General features: G+C 39.5%; 1 protein-coding gene across 2 annotated transcripts in view; it reads right to left on the minus strand.

Annotated features, from left to right (window-relative positions):
- Nucleotides 1–22,392, minus strand: part of RNLS (renalase, FAD dependent amine oxidase) — a 331,811-nt gene that overhangs the window by 302,772 nt on the left and 6,647 nt on the right. For both annotated transcript variants that reach the window (XM_049854970.1, XM_049854971.1), the window contains exon 4: nucleotides 15,799–15,957. In XM_049854970.1, the coding sequence (XP_049710927.1) occupies nucleotides 15,799–15,957 (159 nt within the window). The remainder of the gene's footprint in view (nucleotides 1–15,798; nucleotides 15,958–22,392) is intronic.

Genomic DNA, 22,392 nt, shown 5'->3' on the forward strand with positions numbered 1-22,392 from the left:
AAGGTGAATCATAAGAGGTTCACTATGTGGTACTTAAAGCGTCCTTATTCTCTCAGCTGATTTTCTTCCTGAATGTAATAAGTAACTGCAAACAAAACAAAATAAAAAACACAGCTATGTTTCTTCTGTGAAAAGCAAAATGGAAGGAGAGTTGGAAAAGGGAAAATCCAGAGCATGCTGTAATCAAAAGGAAAGGCTTCCATGGAAGAAATGGTACTTATGTTGATCCCAAAGACATGATTTACAAAGAAAGAGTATGAGAAGAAAAGTATAAAGAAAGACAAAAAGATGTCACTGTTCATAGTTTGTGTGAATGTGAGTACCTGTATCGTATTCCTAGTTCTGTCACTAGTTATCCATACACTTTTGGATAAGTTAGTTAATTCTTATGGGCTTAACTGTATCTCCCTGAGATATTACTGGGTTTGTGTGGGTTAAATTCTAGTTATATATGACACATTTGAATTACGATGTTGACAAAGAGAATATGTTATAGACTACCAGAAGAACAAACAAATCTGTCCTGGAAGAAGTACAGCCAGAATGCTCCTTAGAAGCAACGATGGTGAGACTTTGTCTCACGTACTCTGGACATGTTATCAGAAGGGGACCATCTCTGGAGAAAGACATCATGCTTGGTGAAGTAGAGGGTCAGCAAAAAAGAAGACCCTCAGCAAGATGGGTTGACATAGTAACTGCAGCAATGGGCTCAAACATACCTACTATTGCGAGGATGGTGCAGCACTGGGCAACATTTTGCTTTGTTATATGTAGGGTCGCTATGAGTCAGAGCTGACTCAATGGAACTTGAGAATAACAACATCATCTTCATTGTTGTTGTCAGTTGCCATCAAGTCAGTTCCGACTCATAGCAACCCTGAGTACAACGGAACAAAACACTGCCCGGTCCTGTGCCATCATCACAATTGTTGTTATGCTTGAGCCCCTTGTTGCAGCCACTGTGTCAATCCATCTCACTGAGGGTCATGTTATCAGGAGGGAACAGTCCCTGGAGAAGGACACCTGGCTTGGTAGAGGGTCATCTTCATAATCCTCTCTCAAAACTCTGAGAGAAACTACAATACACATTTTATCCACTAGATGGCAATATAAGCCTTTGTAAATGGATTTTCTTTTCCTTAAGTCGCTATGGGGGCCCTGGTGGTGCAATGGTTAAGTGCTACGGCTGCTAATCAAAAGGACAGCAGTTGGAATCCACCAGCCTCTCCTTGGAAACCCTATGAGGCAGTTCTGCTCTGACCTATACGGTCGCTATGAGTTGAAATCAACTCGAGGGCAATGGGTTTTCATTTGGAATAATCAAATGAGAGTGTATTTAAGTTCTCCAAAAGCACAGAGAGAAGGGTAGACATTAGCTTATTCCTCACTATTGAGAGTTATAAAATAAAGAGAAAGCAGATGTTTTTTATCTTTACTTTTTTAGACCCACTATTTTTTTAGAGACAAAGGTCGCTATGAGTCGGAATCGACTCGATGGCACTGGGTTTGTTTTTTTTTTTAGAGACAAAGGGTCCTTGTGAGAACATCCTAGTTTAACTCTTTGCCACCAGAGAGGGCTATTTTTTTTTAACAGTAAAGTAACATGGAATGATTTCGCAGAGGATCCAATTCTAAATCAGTGGTTGAGCCATTACCACATCCCAAACACCCTTACCCTCAAGTCAAATATACCAGGTCAATTACTTTTAAATTTTATCATAAACAGCCTGCATATTCCACACTATTTTTACACTAAAAAACAGAGAAAAAAAATTTTTTTTTTACATTTTTAGCATGACACATTTTTTTTTCAAATGGTGTCAACATTATAATTTTTTTTTTATTAATAGTAAACTGGAATCGACTCGATGGCAGTGGGTTTTTATCCCTACTTTTTCAATTATGGCTATTCAAACAATTACCAAGAAGAAAGTGAAAATCACCTTCAAGCAATGACCAATATGTTGCTGTCAAAGTATGTAGATGAAAAGAAATGCAGATGCAGATTTTAAGTTAAAATATTTTGAAATCTTCACGTTAGTAAATATATTATTATACCAATGATTACTGGAGCCCTCCTGGTGAGGTAGTTAAAGCACTTCGCTACAAACCAAAAGGTCGGCGGTTTGAACTCACCAGTGGCTCCTCGGGAAAAAGATGTGGCGGTCCACTTCTTGTCAAGATTTACAGCCTTGGAAACCCTACGGGGCAGTTCTATTCTATCCTGTAGGGTCACTACGAGTTGGAGTTGATCAACGGCAGTGGTTTTTTTTTTTTTTTAATGATCACTAGCATTCTGCTGAATAGATAATATTCTATTTTTCATGAGTAAATATTTACAAAATTACATCTGGTAGTAATACTACGGTGCACTGAGCTCACTCAGCCTCTTTGAGGGTTGAAGAGGCTCTTCAGCAATATGCACATAAGGTCATCACAATGAACACTATTAAGCAACAGAAGACATACATAGAAGACATGATCACTAATAGTAATAGCCACAGTAAGGAATCATAGATAGGTGAGAGGTGACTCAACTTTTGACCATGTTGATACACAAACTTTTACTACCCTAATTTCTGTGTTAGACAATATATATGTACGTGTGTGTATACATGTATATAAACATATATATATGCTAAACATTTTTGAGTAGGATGATTATGCCTTATTGGTTACTTGGGGGAAAAAAATGAAACATTGTCCAGATTGTCTTAAAATCCACAACGATGCTGTAATATAAATATTTAAAATAGAGAGATTACATATTGTATGATTCCATTTATATAACATCTTTGAAATGACAAAATTAAAGAAATGGTGAATGAATTACTGGTTGCCAGGGAATATATATATATTTTTTTAGGGATGGAAAGGAAGTGGGTGAGGCTATGAAAGAACACAAGAGGGATCCTTGTGATGATAGAAACACTCTGTATGTTGACTGTATCAATGTCAATATCCTGGTTGTGATACTGTATTCTAGCTCTGCAAGATGTTACCTTTGGGGGAAGCTGGGTGAAGGGTACATGGGAGTATTCTATATTATTTTTTACGACTGCAGGTGAATCTATAAACCAAAACAAGCCAAACCTGTTGCAGTTGAATCCAGCTCATGCTGACCCCATGTGTGCAGAGTAGAACTATTCCACAGGGTTTTCAAGGTTGTGACCTTTTGGAAGAGGTCACCAGGCCTGTCTCACGAGGCACTTCTGGGTGGGTTCAAACTGCCAATCTTTCAGTTAGTAGTTGTGATGGATTGAATTGTGTCCTCAAAAAATGTGTGTCAACTTGGCTAGGCCATGATATCCAGTATGGTGTTATCGTCCACCATTCTGTCATCTGATGTGATCTTCCTATGCGTTGCAAATCCTACCTCTATGATGTCAATGAGGCAGGATTAGAGGCAGTTATGTTAATGAGGCAGGATTCAATCTACAAGATTAGACTGTATCTTGAGTCAATCTCTTCTGAGATATAAGAGAGAGAAGTGAGCAGAAAGACAGGGACTGCCTACCACCAAGAATGAAAAACCAGGAGAAGAGTAAGCCCCTTGGACCCGGGGTCCCTGCACTGAGAAGCTCCTAGACCAGGGGAAGACCGATGACAAGGACCGTTCCCCACAGCCAGCAGAGAGAGAAAGCATTCCACTGGAGCTGGCACCCTGAATTTGGACTTCTAGCCTCCTAGACTGTGAGAGAATAAATTTCTCTTTGTTAATGCCATCCACTTGTGATATTCCTATTATAGCAGCACTAGATAACTAATTTTTAGATAACTAAGACAGTAGTCAAGTGCTAAATCCTTTGCACCACTCTAGGGGACTCCTAGGAGAATCTATAATTATAACAAAACAAAAAGTTAAATTAAAAATAGAGAATAAATTGACAACTAAAATTTTAAAATTACACATATGCCATTAAAGACAAAAATGCTGAATGTTATTTGCAATATTTTAAAAAGAAAATAAGCAGTTCTAATTAAATTCATAAAGGTATTTTTCCTTATCCTTCTCTGATAAAATTCACTGAAAGTTGAGAGAGTGATAGAAAGCAAGAGAGCAGAAGAGTATTTCACTTATCAGTCAAGGCTGATTTGAAATAAAATTAAAATGCGACTAAACAGAACTTTTTAAGTCAAAAAGGTGTAAATCTAATGAAGATCTGTTATGAATCAAATAACAGGATATCAAAAAATCATAAAGCAAAAACTGCCCAAGGAAAGACAAAAAAAAAAATGCAGTAATAGTAGGAGAAATAAGTTATATCTTTCAGACTGTCATGGGCAGAATTGTGTCCCCCCCAAAATATGTGTCAACTTGGCTAGACCATGATTCCCAGTGTTGTGATTACCCTCCATTTTGTGCTGTGTTGTAAATCCTAACCTCTGCCTATCATTAATGAGGTAGGACTAGGTTATGTTAAAGAAGACTGTGTTATGTTTCTTATGTCAATGAAGCAGGATTAGGATAGGATGCATCTCCCTTATTTAAGTCACCAACCTTACTCAGGTCACGGCCCTGATCCGATGTAAGGGGGGTTTCCCTGGGATGTGGCTTGTATCTTACAAGAGATAAAAGGAGAGAGAACCGAGCAGAAAGACAGGGACCTCAGAACCACCAAGAGAAAAAAGCTGACAGTAGAGCATGTCCTTTGGACTTGGGGTCCCTCCACTGAGAACCTCCTAGATCCAGAGGAAGACTGATGCCAAGACACACGGAGATCTCCAAGGAATGTCCACAATGTTGAAAGGAGATAAGGACCTTCTCCCAGAGCCGACAGAGAGAAAAAGCCTTACCCTCGTAAGCCAGCACCCTGATTTTGGACTTTTACCCTCTTGAACTGTGAGAGAATAAATTTATTTGCTAAAACCATCCACTTGGGGTATTTCTGTTATAGCAGCACTAGATAACTAAGACACATACTGACAAAGTTCAAGTAAAAAGACAAAAAGGATATAATCTAAAAATTAATTAGCAGGCTCTTAAACAAGACCCTTACGCAAATTCTAGACTGACTCAGGAGCCAGTCTATGACATGGTGGTATGTTTTACATATAGCTAATACAAATATTAAAAAATACTTTTTAAAATGCAATGTTGAAAGGACTCTCTTGACATACCAAACTATGTAGTTCTTAAAAATTGAAATTTATAGCACAACTAAAAATGTTGATGGATAGCTGTGTTCTAGTACAATGCTACAGTATTAATTAACACAGTCTCAGAACCAATCCAATAAGTGCAGACTTCCATGAAAATAAATTACTCACCTTTAAAGTGACTTTGGCAACAGACTAGAGGTGGACACATAAACGAGGTCTTTTAAATTAGTTTTGTACTTTTCCTTTAGCTACCTAATATTCCAATCCCTTCTACATTATGTCTCTCACACTGTACTAGAAAAGAAGCTATAATATTGCTACTTCATGGTGGAACCAATATTCAAGGAAAAATAAACTGCTTTCAAGATGTAATAGTAGCTATGGTCTTGCTCAGAAAATAACTTCTACTCAAGTTCTAAATCTAAGATCTATAAACCATATTTGTTACTGTTTTTTAACAGTGGCAGAAAAGATCCTTTCTCAATCAAATTCAATGTCAAATTTAGCTGAGCAGCAAGGTCAAAAGCTACAGGCATGTGTCAATACCCACCACTATCCATATCTTTGATGCCTTCCCCCGATAGAACCAGACTCTGCTTTCTTAGGATTCATGGTTTTCAAGTAAGCTAAGGTATCCTCTAGTTGTCAATGCCTTTGATGGGTCAGGCTCTGCCAGATATGATGAAGGGCAAGGGAAAATCAGTGAAAACTGGTACAAGCAGAGGCAAAGCAGAGCCTCTTAAGAAGCCAGATAAAGGCATGAGCCAACAAGTCCCAGGCAGTGGGCTGCATGAGACTCAGACTCAAGAGTAATCCACGATGAGCTGTGCCAAGTGTTAGCAGAATCAACGCAGACAAAAATAAAATGCCAGACAGGTAGATAAAAATTGTGTGAGCAGGCTGATGCTTTCTGGCAGTACTTCTTGACTCCAGCTGCACGTGACAATCACCTGCTCTGTAGAGTGAGTCACTAGAAGCATTTGGCTACTAACTGAAAGGCTGGCAGTTCAAATTCACCCAGAGGTGCCTCAGGAGAAAGGCCTGGTGATCTGCTTCTGAAAGATCAACAAACCCACTGCCCTCAAGTCGATTCCAACTCATAGCACCCCTGTAGACAGAGTAGAACTGCCCCATAGGGTTTCCAAGGCTGTAATCTTTATAGAAGTAGATTGCTACTCTCTCCCATCAAGTGGCTGGCAGGTTTAAACTGCTGACCTTTCGATTTGCAGCCACGCACTTAACCACTGCGTCACCAGTGCTCCTTCTAAGACAAGTTAAAGGTTCTAAACATGTGGTCCTTGGACCAGGAACTTCAGCATCACCTGGGAACTTGTAAGAAACACAAATTCTCAGCCCCACACTCAATCAGAAATTCTGGGAACAGGACCAAGTAATCTGTGTTTTAACAAGCCCACCAGGTGATTCAGATGCATGTATTATCTCATCCAGGGTTAAAAAAAAAACTGCAGCAACAACAAAAATAATCCACTACAGGCAGGCTAAACGTTCTGTACCCAAATCCCTTTATGTCAGCACAGTATGCTGTACCATTCTAGTCTTTCTTTTCAGGCCTGAGGATGGCTATCACCAAATAATTTTTCTCACCTTTGTTGAGGGAGATAAGACCTAACTTGTAGTTACATTATTCAGATACGTGAAGAGGTGTTGGGACAGTTAACTGTTGTCTTGTCAAAATGAAGATTAATAAACCAATTTATTTTTCATAAATAATTTCTCAGGACATTACTATCTCAAATTGGAGGTGTGGTCACCCTTTATTCTGAATAAAAACAGCATCATTACTCAGTTTGTTACCCACTTTTGATACCATTCATTGAGAAGGTTAACAGGGGGTCTCTTCTAGGTATTAATGCCTACAGATCAGGTATAATAAGACAATTTTATTTTTTTAAATATAACTTTCGTTCAGAGAAACTATGCCCACTACAAACAGGGATCTCAATAATCCTTGGAATAATTTCCAAGGGACCAGGACATCTGAGTGAAGAAAAAACCCTCTACATTCTGGAAATCTCTATAGCTTTTTTGGATGAATCCATGAGATCTTCTCCTAAGAAACAACTCTTTCTTAGTTCCATGAGCTGAATCAGTGACTTTAAACTTCAGTGTGTATCAGAATCAGCTGGAGGGCTTTTTAAAATTCACACTGTTTTAGTAGGTCTATGGTGAGGCGAGGGTCATGGTGGCACAGTGATTACGCATTTAGCTGCTAACCAAAAGGTCGGCAGTTTGAATCCACCAGCTGCTTCTTGGAAACTCTGTGGGGAGGTTCTCTTCTGTCCTATAGGGTCACCAGGAATCAACTTGCTGGCAAGTTCTTTTTTTTTTAGAGTGGGGCCAAAAATTTGCATTTCTAACAATTTCCCTGGTGCTGCAGTTGCTGCTGCTAGTTGAGGGACACACTTTGAGAACCACTGAGCAAAATGACAAGGAGTAGGAGAGGAATATGGGGGGAGGAGGTGGGAGTTGAGAGGAGGATGTTTACTCATCAACCTGGTACACATCAGCTTCTGCACCAAAGCTGGTCTTGGGTAAGTCATCACTCTTCATCCTATTTAATTGCTCTGAAATATCTGATACTCTTGGCTTCTCAATCCTCTGGACTTTTTCTCCTTTATCTTTTTTCAGTCAAAACAATTCCTCATTCTCTTGTATTTCTTATTTCAGTTAGTAACAGTCACCCAGGGCCTATCTACAGAAAATAGGGCCTAGGGCAATTAGTGCTAAATTGCTGAATGATCTCTCACACCTGGTGATCAAAACTGTGATGACCAAAAGGAAGTGCCCACTGGCACCCTCTCTCAAACAGTGCCCAGGGCACACACCCACTACCTGCCTCCTCTCCCTCCCCCTATCCCCATAGGCTTCTGCAATCACCTGTTTTTCCTTCCTCTAAGCAAATCTGAAAACATAGCTTTTGAATATTAAGTACTAGCCATACCTGGGTGGATTAGGTTTCACTGACATTTAAACAAAATTGTTCAAAACCAAAAAAAACCCGTTGCCATCGAGTCAATTCCAACTCAAAGTGACCCTATAGGACACAATAGAACTGCCGTATAGCGTTTCCAAAGGAGTGGCTGGTGGATTCTAACCACGGCCCTTTTTTGGTTAGCAGTCATAGCTCTTAAGCACTGTGTCCATCATCAGTAAGTGTTCTGATGATGGAAGAAAGGAATGACGGGAGGCCTGGAGGGCAGACCAAGGTAGATTGTAGACTAAGAGTCTTTAGATTTGGAGCAGTAACAATGGCTTGGTGATCCTGGGGTTAAGGAAGAGAAGCAGTCCTGCCAAATGGGACTGAAATTCCATTGGTGACCAATAATAGAATTTAGACTCTGGCTAAACTTAAAGAATGCAACTCAGTTTTCCTTCACCTGCCCTCAGTCTGCCCAATTCACACTAGGCAAGTATGTACCTTTCAACTAAATGTCAAATTCTTCAGAAGAGGAGACAAAAAAGAGAAATGAAGACATTGTTTCACAAAGCCCCCACTCCTTTATTTTGGAACAGTTATAATGTAATACTATCTGTTTTGCCACACCTACATTAAAAAGTTTGCATAAGCCATAGTGTGCCATGATGGAGCAGACATTGTTTCTCCCTCTCTATGCAGGGATAAAGGTCCCGTGAGGTGCCCCAAGCACAACAGATACTTTCATTCTAATCTTGCTAGTGAAGGGGCCTGCATCTCTGACACCATGGGGCTCCCATACCGGCCCTGGGCTCCTTGCTTATACCTGGACTGTTACACAAGAGAGAGTACATTCTTTCCTTTTAAGCCAGTGTTATTTTTACACAAGTCCACATTTCTACAGAATTGTTTATCCTTATTTTATAGATAGGGACACTGATGCCCAGAGAAGCTAAGTAACTTACCAAAAGTCACACGTCTTGTACATAAGAGTCAGGGGCAGGATTTGAACTCGGAAGTGTGACGCAGAGTTTCTACACCTCTATATTACTATACACTATACTATCTCCAAGAAGCGCTGGTGGTGCAGTAGTTAAGAGGTCAGTGGTTCAAACTCGCCAGCCATTTCGCGGGAGAAAGTTTGCTTCCGTAAAGATTACAGCCTTGGCAAGGTCATGGAAGCTCCATAGACACATCCAAACTTCCTGAGGGACTGAATTACTGGGCTTAGGGTTGTAGCAACCATGGTCTCGGGGAACATCTAGCTCAACTGGCATAACATAGTTTATAAGGAAAATGTTCTACATTCTACTTTGGTGGGTAGCATCTGGGGTCTTACAAGCTTGTGAGCGGCCATCTAAGATACTCCACTGGTCCCACCCAGTCAGGAGCAAGGGAGAATGAAGAAAACCAAGGGAAAGATTGGTCCAAAGGACTAATGGACACAGCTACCACAGCCTCCACCAGACTGAGTCCAGCACAACTAGATGGTGCCTGGTAACCACCACTTACTGCTCTGACAGGATTCACAATAGAGGATCCCAGACAGAGCTAGAGAAAAATGTAGAACAAAATCCTAACTCACAAAAAAAGACCAGACCTACTGGCCTGACAGAGACTGGAAAAGCCTCAACTGTATGGCCCCTGGACAACCTTTCAGCACAGTACTGAAGTCACTCTTGAGGTTCACCCTTCAGCCAAAGATTAGACAGGCCCATAAACAAAATGAGACTAAAAGGGCCCACTAGCCCAGGGGTAAGGACTAGAAAGCAGGAAGGGACAGGAAAGCTGGTAATAGGGAACCCAGGGTCAAGAAAGGAGAGTGTTGACATGTTGTGCGGCTGGTAACTAATGCCACAAAACAATATGTGTACTAATTGTACAATGAGAAGCTAGTTTGTTTTATAAACCTTTGTCTAAAGTATAATAATAATAAAAAAAAAAAGTGAGGAAACCAACTCATAAAGGAAAATTTATAAGTAAAGGGAACTAATCAAAGATTCAAAAATTAATAAAAAAAAAAGATTACAGCCTTGGAAATCCTCTGGGGCAGTTCTCCTCTGTTCTATAGGGTTGCTATTGATCAGAATCAACTCAACGTTACACAACAAAATACTGTCTCTAAATAAATCTTAAAGGGAAGTATGAGCCCATAGAAATTCTCTTCTATGGTAAGTTGAGAGGTAAAAAATAGCAGATACTATTTAATCCAGTATGAAATAATGCTATGTAAATGAAGGGTTTTCAAAGACGGAAGGAATACACAGTCACTATACCAAAAAGATTTAGTCGATGTTTAACCATTTCAGGAGGTAGCATATGATCAGGAACCGATGGTACTGAAGGAAGAAGTCCAAGCTGCTCTGAAGGCATTGGCGAAAAACAAGACTCCAGGAATTGATGGGATATCAATTGAGATATTTCAACAAACAGATGCACCGCTGGAGGTGCTCACTTGTCTATGCCAAGAAATATGGAAGACAGCTTCCTGGCCAACTGACTGGAAGAGATCCATATTTATGCCTATTCCCAAGAAAGGTGATCCAACCAAATGTGGAAATTATAGAACAATATCATTAATATCACACGCAAGCAAAATTCTGCTGAAGATCATTCAAAAACGGCTGCAGCAGCATATCAACAGGGAACTGCCAGAAATTCAGGCCGGTTTCAGAAGAGGACGTGGAACCAGGGATATCATTGCTGATGTCAGATGGATCCTGGCTGAAAGCAGAGAATATACCAGAAGGATGTTTACCTGTGTTTTATTGACTATGCAAAGGCATTTGACTGTGTGGATCATAACAAATTGTGGATAATGTTGCGAAGAATGGGAATTCTAGAACACTTAATTATGCTCATGAGGAACCTTTACATAGATCAAGAGGCAATTGTTCAGACAGAACAAGGGGATACTGATTGGTTTAAAGTCAGGAAAGGTGTGCGTCAGGGTTGTATTCTATCACCATACCTATTCAGTCTTTATGCTGAGCACATAATACGAGAAGCTGGACTATGTGAAGAAGAATGGGGCATCAGGATTGGAGAAAGACTCATTAACAACCTGCATTATGCAGATGACACAACCTTACTTGCTGAAAGTGAACAGGACTTGCAGCACTTACTGACGAAGATCAAAGACCATAGCCTTCAGTATGGATTACACATCAACATGAAGAAAACAAAAATCCTCACAACTAGACCAATAAGCAACATCATGCTAAACACAGAAAAGATTGAAGTTGTCAAGGATTTCATTTTACTTGGATCCACAATCAAAAGCCATGGAAGCAGCAGTCAAGAAATCAAAAAACACATTGCATTGGGTAAATCTGCTACAAAGAACCTCTTTAAAGTGTTGAAGAGCAAAGATGTCACCTTGAAGACTAAGGTGCGCCTGACCCAAGCCATGGTATTTTCAATCGCATCATATGCATATGAAAGCTGGACAATGAATAAGGAAGACCGAAGAAGAGTTGACACCTTTGAATTGTAGTGTTGGTGAAGAATATTGAATATACCATGGACTGCCAAAAGAATGAACAAATTTGTCTTAGGAGAAGTACAGCCAGAATGCTCCTTAGAGGATGGCGAGACTGCATCTTACATACTTTGGACATGTTGCAGGAGGATCAGTCCCCGGAGAAGGACATCATGCTTGGCAGAGTACAGGGTCACCGGAAAAGAGGAAGACCCTCAGCGAGGTGAATTGATACAGTGGCTGCAACAATGAGCTCAAGCATAACCATGATTGTAAGGATGGCTCAGGACCGGGCAGTGTTTCATTCTGTTGTGCATAGGGTCGCTATAAGTCGGAACTGACTTGACGGCACCTAACGAAAACAAGTAAAGGGTTTATATTAAATATTACATGAACACTTCTTTTAAGTCATATATATAAGGTTTTAACAGGGAAGTATTCCAATTTAAAAAACAAGGTGTCAGTGTTTTCCAAGAGGAAAGCTGTTAGAAATCTGAGGTTCTCTTAAAGACTCTAGATTTCATTTCTAGGGCCTACAGTCTTTAGATTAAACTTCTTAGAACAGTCTAGATTAACATGAGAGAGCAGCTATAGTGCCAAAGACAGTGTCACCATTATATTCCTGGGCAAAACTCATGGTATCCTTTTTGCCTGCTCAACAAAATCTTATACAGAGCAACAGACTATATAAAAATTAATAAACTGACGTAAAGTAAATGAATTAAAACCAGCATACAGAACAATGAAATGAATGAAAGCAAAAGCAATATATGAACACAATTATCAGACTGGGGCTTAGGTACAGACAACTAGTATTTTAAATAAATAAGGCCTATTGTCTTTTATTGTCAGTATAGGGTTTCTCTTTCCTTCTTTATACATATCCACATTTAATGAAAACAGAATATGGAATGAGAAAGAAAAAAGTCTATCATGGGATTCTTTTCATATGAATTTCACACAGAGGACAGAGACACACTACATAACCAAGTGAAATTTAAGTAGCTCCTCGGGTATTTTGGAAATTTATTCATTCATTTAGCCAGTCATTCACTCATTTTACAAATGTTAAAGAACACCTACGCAGTGGACACTTATTATTTTTAATTACTTGGAGCAAATTTAAGTAGCTCCTCAGGTCTTTTGGAAATACATTTATTCATCCATTTAGCCAATAAGTCATTCACTCATTTTACAAATATTAAAAAACACCTATGCAGTGGATGCTTATTATTTTTTATTACTCAGCATGCAATTTCTCTTCCTCATGTTTATTTTGGATATTTATTCTGGAGTATTACCTTATCCCCAGTGATTACATACAATGGAACAGGATTGCAATCACGGACTCCATCATCCCCTGGCCAAAGTGGGGGAATGTGACCCAAGTCAGGTCAGTAGTATGCTCCTTTGCTGAAATTTTAATCTTGGGCAGAAGCACAATGACACTGATGGAGTTCATCCATTTCAGGGTTAGTGTCCTCACCAGACTGTGCCTGTCTAGCATTTTCCCTGTAGTTCTTGTTTCAGAGTCTTCTGGTACTGGCTTAACGGCTGCCTATTGTCAAGCCTGATTAGTTAGACACAAGAGCACTGGATTACAGAGGGGTTGTTGTTGTTGTTAGGTGCTGTTGAGTTGGTTCCGACTCATAAAGACCCTAAAGGACAGAGGAGAACTGCCCCATAGGGTTTTAAAGGAGCGGCTGGTGGATTTGAACTGCTGACTTTTTGGTTAGCAGCCAAGCTCTTACCCACTACACCACCAGGGCTCCACAGAGGGGTGGGCTTTCGTATTAGTGAATTCTGGTCACTCCCTTTTGGTTAAGTTAGCCCAAGTGGGTTTCTGATGCTTCCAAACCCAAAGGTTACTATTTAAAGACACAGTGAATAATGCTAAGCCAATTGCAATAACGAAAGGCTTAGAAAAAGTAAAAATAACACAATTCAAAAGATGAAGAAAACAAAAGACTGTGGTAATAAAACTTGCCAATACTACATGGAAAATTTTGAAGAGCAGTATGTTGTTGTTGTTAGGTGCCTTCAGGTCATTTCTGACTCACAGTGACCCTATCTATGCACAACAGAACTGTAATTAGAAATAACACACCAAATGAGATGTACATGCTAAAGTAGTCTTTATGATCCTAAAAATTCTTCAGATCTACATCACTAGTTACTGAATTTATTCATTAATTTATTCTACCTCTACATTTATGTGTTTATGTTGAACCACATGAAATCGCCAATATTTAACCATTTTTGACCAAAGGCTCAATTTCATATAGATCAACCTAGTAACAGTTATTATTTAAATATTATTTTATTTCCATTACATAGGTATTCATGATATAAAACAGTCAAATAAATCTACTGTTTTAAAACATTTCTTGAAACATATACACTTAAAAACATATAATGCATATAAATATGCAGTGTGAACTGAAGAGCAACTTTTAGAAATACTCTGCCTTAACTTACTAATTCAAATTAGCATAATAAGTGGACTTAATAATAATCCCCTGTACTTGGTAAGGAGCCCTGGTGGTGCAGTGGTTAAGAGCTTGGCTGTTAACCAAAAGATCGGCAGTTCAAATCCACTAGCCACTCCTTGGAAACCCTTTGGGGCAGTTCTACTCGGTCCTGTAGGGTCACTATGGGTCAGAATAAATTTGACGACAATGGGTTTGGTCTGGTTTGGTTGTACTTGGTAATATTGCCTAGTAGTTGATTATGAATAAATATCAAGAATTCACAGCATGGATATTTATTTTGGAGTATTACCTTGTCCCCACTGATTACACAAAATGGGACAGGACTGTAATCAAGGACTCCATCGTTCCCTGGCCACAGGGTGGGAATGTGGCCCAAGTCAGGTCAGTAGGATGCTCACTTCCTGAAATTTTAATCTTGGGCAGGGGCACAATGACACTGATGGAGTTCATTAATTTCAGGGTTAGTGTCCTCACCAGATTGTGCCTGTCTAGCATTTTTCTTACAGTTCTTGTTCCAAAGTCTTCTGTCCTACTGACAGTACCACAAAATTTGATTATGAAATTTGCTTTTAACATTTAATTTGATGGTAACTGGTTAACTAATAATACCATTAAAAAAATAACAGTAATTTCCCCAGCTGCAAACAAACAAATTTCTGAAAAGGGAAAGGGTTGATTCATTAAGTAAAATCTTTAAAAAAAAAAAAAAAGGAGAATCATATCAGGTCCTCTCAGGGTTAGAGGGAACTGAGATTGATCTTTTGGGGAGAGGGACGACAAAATGAGACTTCTGTGCTGTTTCAGAACCACACCTGGTGACAGGATCATGCTATGCTATTTTCTTCTCCTTTCTTTTCACATAATCCAGCTAACTTTGGAGGCAACTTTGTTCATGTCCTTACTAGGCTTCAATCCAATGAAATTAAAAATATAAAATCAATGCTCCCTAGGAAACAATGACCATGTATTATTTCATTTTTTAAATTGCTTTCTTAAAAATACTCATTACAATGATCTAATAGTTTCTCTCCATATAAAAATGATTCAGTATTATAAAATACTAAAATCTGATTTGCTAAATAAGATATGACATTCCAGGTTTCAAAAGCCCTTACCAATAACTTCCTAAAAATGTAACTTTGTTGCTCTTTGCAAGAAAATAATTTTCTTTTTTGTCTTTATTTGGACAGAAAATTCCTTTGAATTTTAATTTCTTAATCATAATTTTGGCTCCTACAGCATAATTGTAGTTCCCTTAGCATATGAGTCAGAATCAACTCAATGGCAAGTGGATTTTTTTAGCCTAATTTATTCACCTTGCCAGTCCTAACCCACCCCTTCCCTTAAGCCTCTCTTTCACAATAGGACTGGGCATTTGCCTCAAACAAATAAATACTCAGAGGGCAACCAGGAGAGCAAATATACAGAAAATGAGGCAACCCAAGCAATAATTTAAATTATACAAACACTTCTTATCTCCAGGATGGCCACAAACAGACTGTTGTTCTTTTAGGCCAAATTATTGCCTATGCAATAATATTACTGACCCTTTTTGAGGGCAAAGGTAATAACAAAAACGTTTGACTTTTAACTGGTTAAAAAAAAAAATTTCTATGGGTTTCAGTTTGGCCTAGACTAATATAATCTGAGATGCAAGTGCATCAGTTCTTAAAACATGCAAATCACAGAATCCATGATATTTCTTTTGCTGAGAGAGTTAAATTGAATTCATACTCTATCACAGAAATCCCATTCCCACGGGAAACAGGCCACAGAAGCAGACTCACAGTTCTCGATGTCACCTTGAAGCTGCAGAATCTCAGGAACAGGCATAGTGAGGACAACAAGATCAAACTGCTCAGGAGAGCCTGTTTCCCTGGAGACTTCCCACTTATCATTTCTCAGGTTGATCTGGGTTACACCGTGTCTGAAGCAGACTTCTGCACCTGCTCCAAAAACAAAATCATGTTCACATAACCAGGATTTTCCATACCAACGAGAGAGAACTGAATAGCCACAAACTGGACCCAGCCAGGTGAACAAAACAGTAGCAGCAGCTGGTAAATTTGAACTGCAGACCTTTTGGTTAGCAGCTGAGCTCTTAACTACTACACCACCAGGGCTCCAAATAATAATAATAATAATAAATAGCTATACTTCATTAAGCACCTAAAAAGAGGAAGACACGCAACAAGATGGATTGACACGGTGGCTGCAACAATGAGCTCAAGCATAGCAATGATTTGAGGATGGCATAGGACCGGGCAGTGTTTCATTCTGTTGTACACAGGGTCGCTATGAGTTGGAACTGACTCGATGGCACCTAACAACAACAACATGTTCCAACTACTATACTAATGCACTCGACGCATATTATACTAATGAATTTCACAGACAAGGAAACTGAAATCCAGAAATGTTATGCCATGATTTAAAAGTATATCCATCTGACTCTAAAGCTTATCATCTTTCAGAAACAGTACAAATTTCAGTAAAAGGTGTTAAACAATTAACTTTTCTTCTCTCTAGTAATATAAGAGCAGTATTTCCTATTAAGGTCCCTGGCTGGTGCAAACATTTTGCAACTAACTACTAACCTAAATGTTGACGGTTCAAATATACCCAGAAATACCTCAGAAAAAGGTCTGGCAATCTCCTGTAAAGATCACAGCCAAGAAAACCCTATGCAGCAGTTCTACTTTCAAATATGTGAGGTTGCCATGAGTTGGAATTGACTCCATGGCAATGGGTTTGGTCTGGTTTGGTATGTCCTATTAAAGGAATTTCAACACAGTGAAAAAGCTCTTTTGTAAGTGAAATGCAAATCCTTATCACTGGATCAATTATCTTTTTCAAAAGAATCAGAATTAAGAAAAATACAACCTATAGTGCCCTCTCACCACATTTTTCTTTTTAGCACTAATCACAAGGGTATTTTAATAATTTTTTGACTATTTAATGCTGTTCTCCCTTTTAATCTGTAAGTCCACGATGTCAGGAATGACGCCCTTTTTGTTTTTATGTACAACATATAACATATATAGCACAGTACTTGGCACATACTAGGTACTTAATATTTATTTAAAACAATGAATTCTGAACCATGAACTGAAAAGAAAATTGAAGCTTAAAGAACTGTGGCGTGATAAATGGCTTTTGTGTGGCCTTTCTTGATCTTGTAACTCCCACCCAAGTGACTGGATGGGACTGTGCAAATAAGGTAATTGTAGTCCACCAAGGGGGGATCTGTCAATTTTGCCATCCTGCTAGGCTTAAAAAAGAGCCAATTCCAGAGCAGAGGGAAGATTCCACCACCACCAAGGAAGGAGAGCCAAGAGTGGACTTGGGACCGCTGCACTTGAGAAGCCCCTGAAACCAGGAGACTAAGAGAAAGAGAGAGAGCTGTAATGCTGAAGATGGTAAGAAGCTGTGGCAGAGAAACTGTGGCAGGAGGGACCAGCAGGAGATGGAGCAGTAGGTTTCTTGGCCCATGGAACAAGAAAGCTGACTGTGTTTGGACTGAGGCTTACTGGCAGAGTCGGGTGTCTCTGGGCACTTGTTGGCAGAGCTAAAAGAGCTTTGTAACACTTGCTTGAACAGGGCAGAGGCCGAGTGGCCAGACAGGCTGGGAAGAAACTATCCTGATGGAAGAACTGTATCTGAGAGTTCCTGAACCTGAAATGTAACCTGTTACTTCCCTAATAAACCCCATAATCATGAGTACTGTCTGTGCATTCTGTGTGGTCACTGCAATGAATTATCGAACCCAGCAGAAGTAGAGAGTGCCGTGAGAGGGACAGTTGGTGTCAGAATTTGTATGGAAGGTGGAGAGAGGAGGCATGTCTGACCTCTGCCTCATAGGAATCAGCCCTGGGCTGTTGATCTTGATTCTCTTTTCCCCTTGTGAAGATAAGACAAGGAGGTCAGATGCCACCCCGATGCCATTTTTACAAGAATCCACCATATATTTACAAAGGCAGGGACCGTCTCTTACTTATCACTATTTCCTTGCACATAATATTTAGTGAGAAGGAAAAACAACCTATGGATAGTTATAAATATGTAAGAAATATATAAGAAAGGAAGGTTTAACACATTTTACTAAGACAAATGTGTTTCTGTTATATATTTGTTCAATTTTCTCCCCCATCTTTGTTGATTTTTTAAACAGAAAATGCAAATTTATGTTTCTCCAATAATTTCCCACAAATAAGTTTTAGTGAGCAGCAGTCCAGAACTGCTGAGATGGGGCCTGAAGAGATGTGAACAATGCATAACTATATGCACTGCTTAACCAGAGTAGCATGCTATTCTCTAGCTTTTCTCTGAAGAACAATGTTATGGATGAGTGCCATGATGACCCACCTGGGAAAATTTTTGAGACAACCACCGAGGTACACTTCTTCTACATCAGTTTTAGAAAGAAAAGCACAAAAATAAAAAGGAAGAGAATGATGAAAGTAAATAGTACCACACAGATAACATCTGCAACTTAAACCATCTTTTCTAAGGAATTCTTCCTGTCAAACTTGAGAAATCATATTGCACATATTAGAAGCTGACTCAATGGAAGTGGGTTTTTTTGTTTTTTGATAAAACAAAAACAAATAAATGCAGCCACAGTCCTACCTATTGGTAGTCCAAGTCAAATAAAAACTTCTTAGGCAGCAAACAGACATATGAAGAAATGCTCATGATCACTAGCCATTAGAGAAATACAAATGAAAACCACAATGAGATACCATCTCTCCCCAGTGTTACTGGCACGAATCAAAAAGACAGAAAATAACAAATGCTGGAGAGTCTGTGGGGAAATTGGAACTCTTATGCACTGCTGGTGGGGATGTAAAATGGTGCAACCATTTTGGAAAACAATATGGTGCTTCCTTAAAAAAAGCTAGAAATAGAAACACCATACAATCCAGGAATCCCATTCCAAGGAATAAATGCTAGAGAAATAAGAACCATCACATGAATAGACATACGCACACCCGTGTTCACTGCAGCATAATTTACAATAGCAAAAAGATGGAAACAACCTAAATGCCCAACAGCAGACGAATGTATAAACAAACTATAGCATGTACACACAATGAAATAGTACCGAAGAATAAGAACAATGATGAATCTGTGAAACATCTCATAACACAGATGAATCTGGAGGGCATTATGTTGAGTGAAATAAGACAATCACAAAAGGACAAATAGTGTATGAAACCACTATTATAAAAACTCATGAAAAGGTTTACACAGAAAAAAACAATCTTCGATGGTTATGAGGGAGGGGAGTGGTGGGGCAGGAAAAACACTAACTAGACAATAGAAAAGTGGTAACTTTGGTGAAGGGTAAGACAGTACACAATACTGGGGAAGTCAGCACAACCTATACAAGGTCGTGGAAGCTCCAGAGATACATCCAGACTCCCTGAGGGACTGAATTGCTGGGCTGAGGGCTGTGGGGCTCATGGTCTCAGGGAACATGCAGCTCAACTGGCGTAACAGTTTATAAAGAATATGTTCTATATTCTAACTTGGTGAGTAGTATCTGGGGTCTTCAAAGTCTGAGAGTGGTCATCTAAGATACTCCACTGCTCTCACCCCTTCAGGAGCAAAGAATGAAGAAAACTAAAGATATTAGGGAAAGATTAGTCCAAAGGACTAATGGGCTACATCTTCCAATGCCTCCACCAGACTGAGTCCAGTATAGCTAGATGGCGCCTGGCTACCACCACTGACTGCTCTGACAGGGATCATAATAGAGGGTCCTGGACAGACCTGGAGAAAAATGTAGAACAAAATTCTAACTCACATAAAAAGACCAAACTTACTGGTCTGACAGAGATTGGGGATACCCTGAGAATATGGCACCTGGACATCCTTTTAACTTAGTACTGAATTCACTCCTGAGGTTCACCCTTCAGCCAAAGATTAGACAGGCCCATAAAGCAAACAACAATAAACGTAGCTCAACCATGAATATAAGACTAAATGGGTACACCAGCCCAGGGGCAAGGACAAGAATGCAGGAAGGGACAGGAAAGCTGGATGAATGGATATGGGGAACCCAAGATCGAGAACGGGAGAGTGTCCATACATCACAGGGTTGGCAACCAATGTCACAAAACAATATGTATGTGTATTAATTTTTTAATGAGAAACTAATTTGCTCTGCAAACTTTCATCTAAAAAAAAAGCACCATTAAAAAAATTTTTTTTTTCTTTTCCTGTGTCCTGGAGGCTGAATTCATCCTCTTATGATTTAATGGCATAGGCCTTGTTGTTGTTAGGTGCCATGGAGTCTGTTCCAACTCATAGCAAACCTATGCACAACAGAACGGAACACTGCCCAGTCCTGAGCCATCCTTACAATCTGTGTCATGCTTGAGCCCATTATTGCAGCCACTGTGTCAATCCACCTCAATGAGGGTCTTCCTCTTTTCTGCTGACTCTGTACTTTGCCAAGCATGACGTCCTTCTCCAGAGACTAATCCCCCCTGACAACATGTCCAAAGTATGTAAAACGCTATCTCGCCATCTTTGCTTCTAAGCAGCATTCTGGTTGTACTTCTTCCAGGAGAGGTTTGTTTCTTCTTTTGGCAGTCCATGGTATATTCAATATTCTTCGCCAACACCACAATTCAAAGGTGTCAATTCTTCTTCGGTCTTCCTTATTCATTGTCCAGCTTTCATGTGCATATGATGCGATTGAAAATACCATGGCTCCGTCAGGCGCACCTTAGTCTTCAAGGTGACATCTTTGCTCTTTAACACTTTAAAGAGGTCCTTTGCAGCAGATTTACACAATGCGATGTGTCTTTTGATTTCTTGACTGCTGTTTCCGTGGTTGTTGATTGTGGATCCAAGTAAAATGAAATCCTTGACAACTTCAATCTTTTCTCCATTTATCATGTATTACTCATTGGTCCAGTTGTGAGGATTTTTGTTTTCTTTATGTTGAGGTGCAATCCATACTGAAGGCTGTGGTCTTTGATATTCATTAGTAAGTGCTTCAAGTCCTCTTCACTTTCAGCAAGCAAGGTTGTGTCATCTGCATAACGCAGGTTGTTAATGAGTCTTCCTCCAACACTGATGCCCCATTCTTCATATACTCCAGCTTCTCGGATTAGTTGCTCAGCATACAGATTGAATAGGTATGGTGAAAGAATACAACCCTGACACACATCTGTCCTGACTTTAAACCTTGTTCTGTCCTAACAACTGCCTCTTGATCTATGTAAAGGTTCCTCATGAGCATAATTAAGTGTCCTGGAATTCCCATTCTTCACAATGTTATCCATAATTTGTTATGATCCACACAGTTGAATGCCTTTGCATAGTCAATAAAACACAGGTAAACATCCTTCCGGTATTCTCTGCTTTCAGCCAGGATCCATCTGACATCAGCAATGATATCCCTGGTTCCACGTCCTCTTCTGAAACCGGCCTGAATTTCTGGCAGTTCCCTGTTGATATACTGCTGCAGCCGTTTTTGAATGATCTTCAGCAGAATTTTGCTTGCATGTGATATTAGTGATATTGTTTCATAATTTCCACATTCAGTTGGATCACCTTTCTTGGGAATAGGCATAAATATGGATCTCTTCCAGTCAGTTGGCCAGGAAGCTCTCTTCCCTATTTCTTGGCATAGATGAGTGAGCACCTCCAGTGCTGCATCCGTTCGTTGAAACATCTCAATTGATATTCCATCAATTCCTGGAGCCTTGTTTTTCGCCAATGCCTTCAGAGCAGCTTGGACTTCTTCCTTCAGTACCATCAGTTCCAGATCATATGCTACCTCCTGAAATGGTTGAACATCGACTAATTCTTTTTGGTATAATGACTCTGTGTATTCCTTCCATCTTCTTTTGATGCTTCCTGCATCATTTAATATTTTCCCCATAGAATCCTTCACTATTGCAACTTGATGATTGAATTTTTTCTTCAGTTCCTTCAGCTTGAGAAACACGGAGTGAGTTCTTTCCTTTTAGTTTTCCATTTCCAGCTCTTTGCACATGTCATTATAATACTTTGCCTTCTTGAGCCACGCTTTGAAATCTTCTATTCAGTTCTTTTACTTCACCAATTCTTCCTTTTGCTTTAGCTGCTCGATGTTCGAGAGCAAGTTTCAGAGTCTTCTCCGACATCCATCTTGGTCTTTTCTTTCTTCCCTGTCTTTTCAATGAACTCTTGCTTTCTTCATGAATGATGTCCTTGATGTCATTCTACAACTCGTCTGGGCTTCGGTTGCCAGTGTTCAATGCATCAAATCTATTCTTTAGACGGTCTCTAAATTCAGGTGGGATATACTCAAGGTCATATTTTGGCTCTCGTGGACTTCCTCTGATTTTCTTCATTTTCAGCTTGAACTTGCATATGAGCAA

Source organism: Elephas maximus, chromosome 16, assembly GCF_024166365.1.
Source record: "Elephas maximus indicus isolate mEleMax1 chromosome 16, mEleMax1 primary haplotype, whole genome shotgun sequence".
Classification (NCBI taxonomy): domain Eukaryota; kingdom Metazoa; phylum Chordata; class Mammalia; order Proboscidea; family Elephantidae; genus Elephas; species Elephas maximus.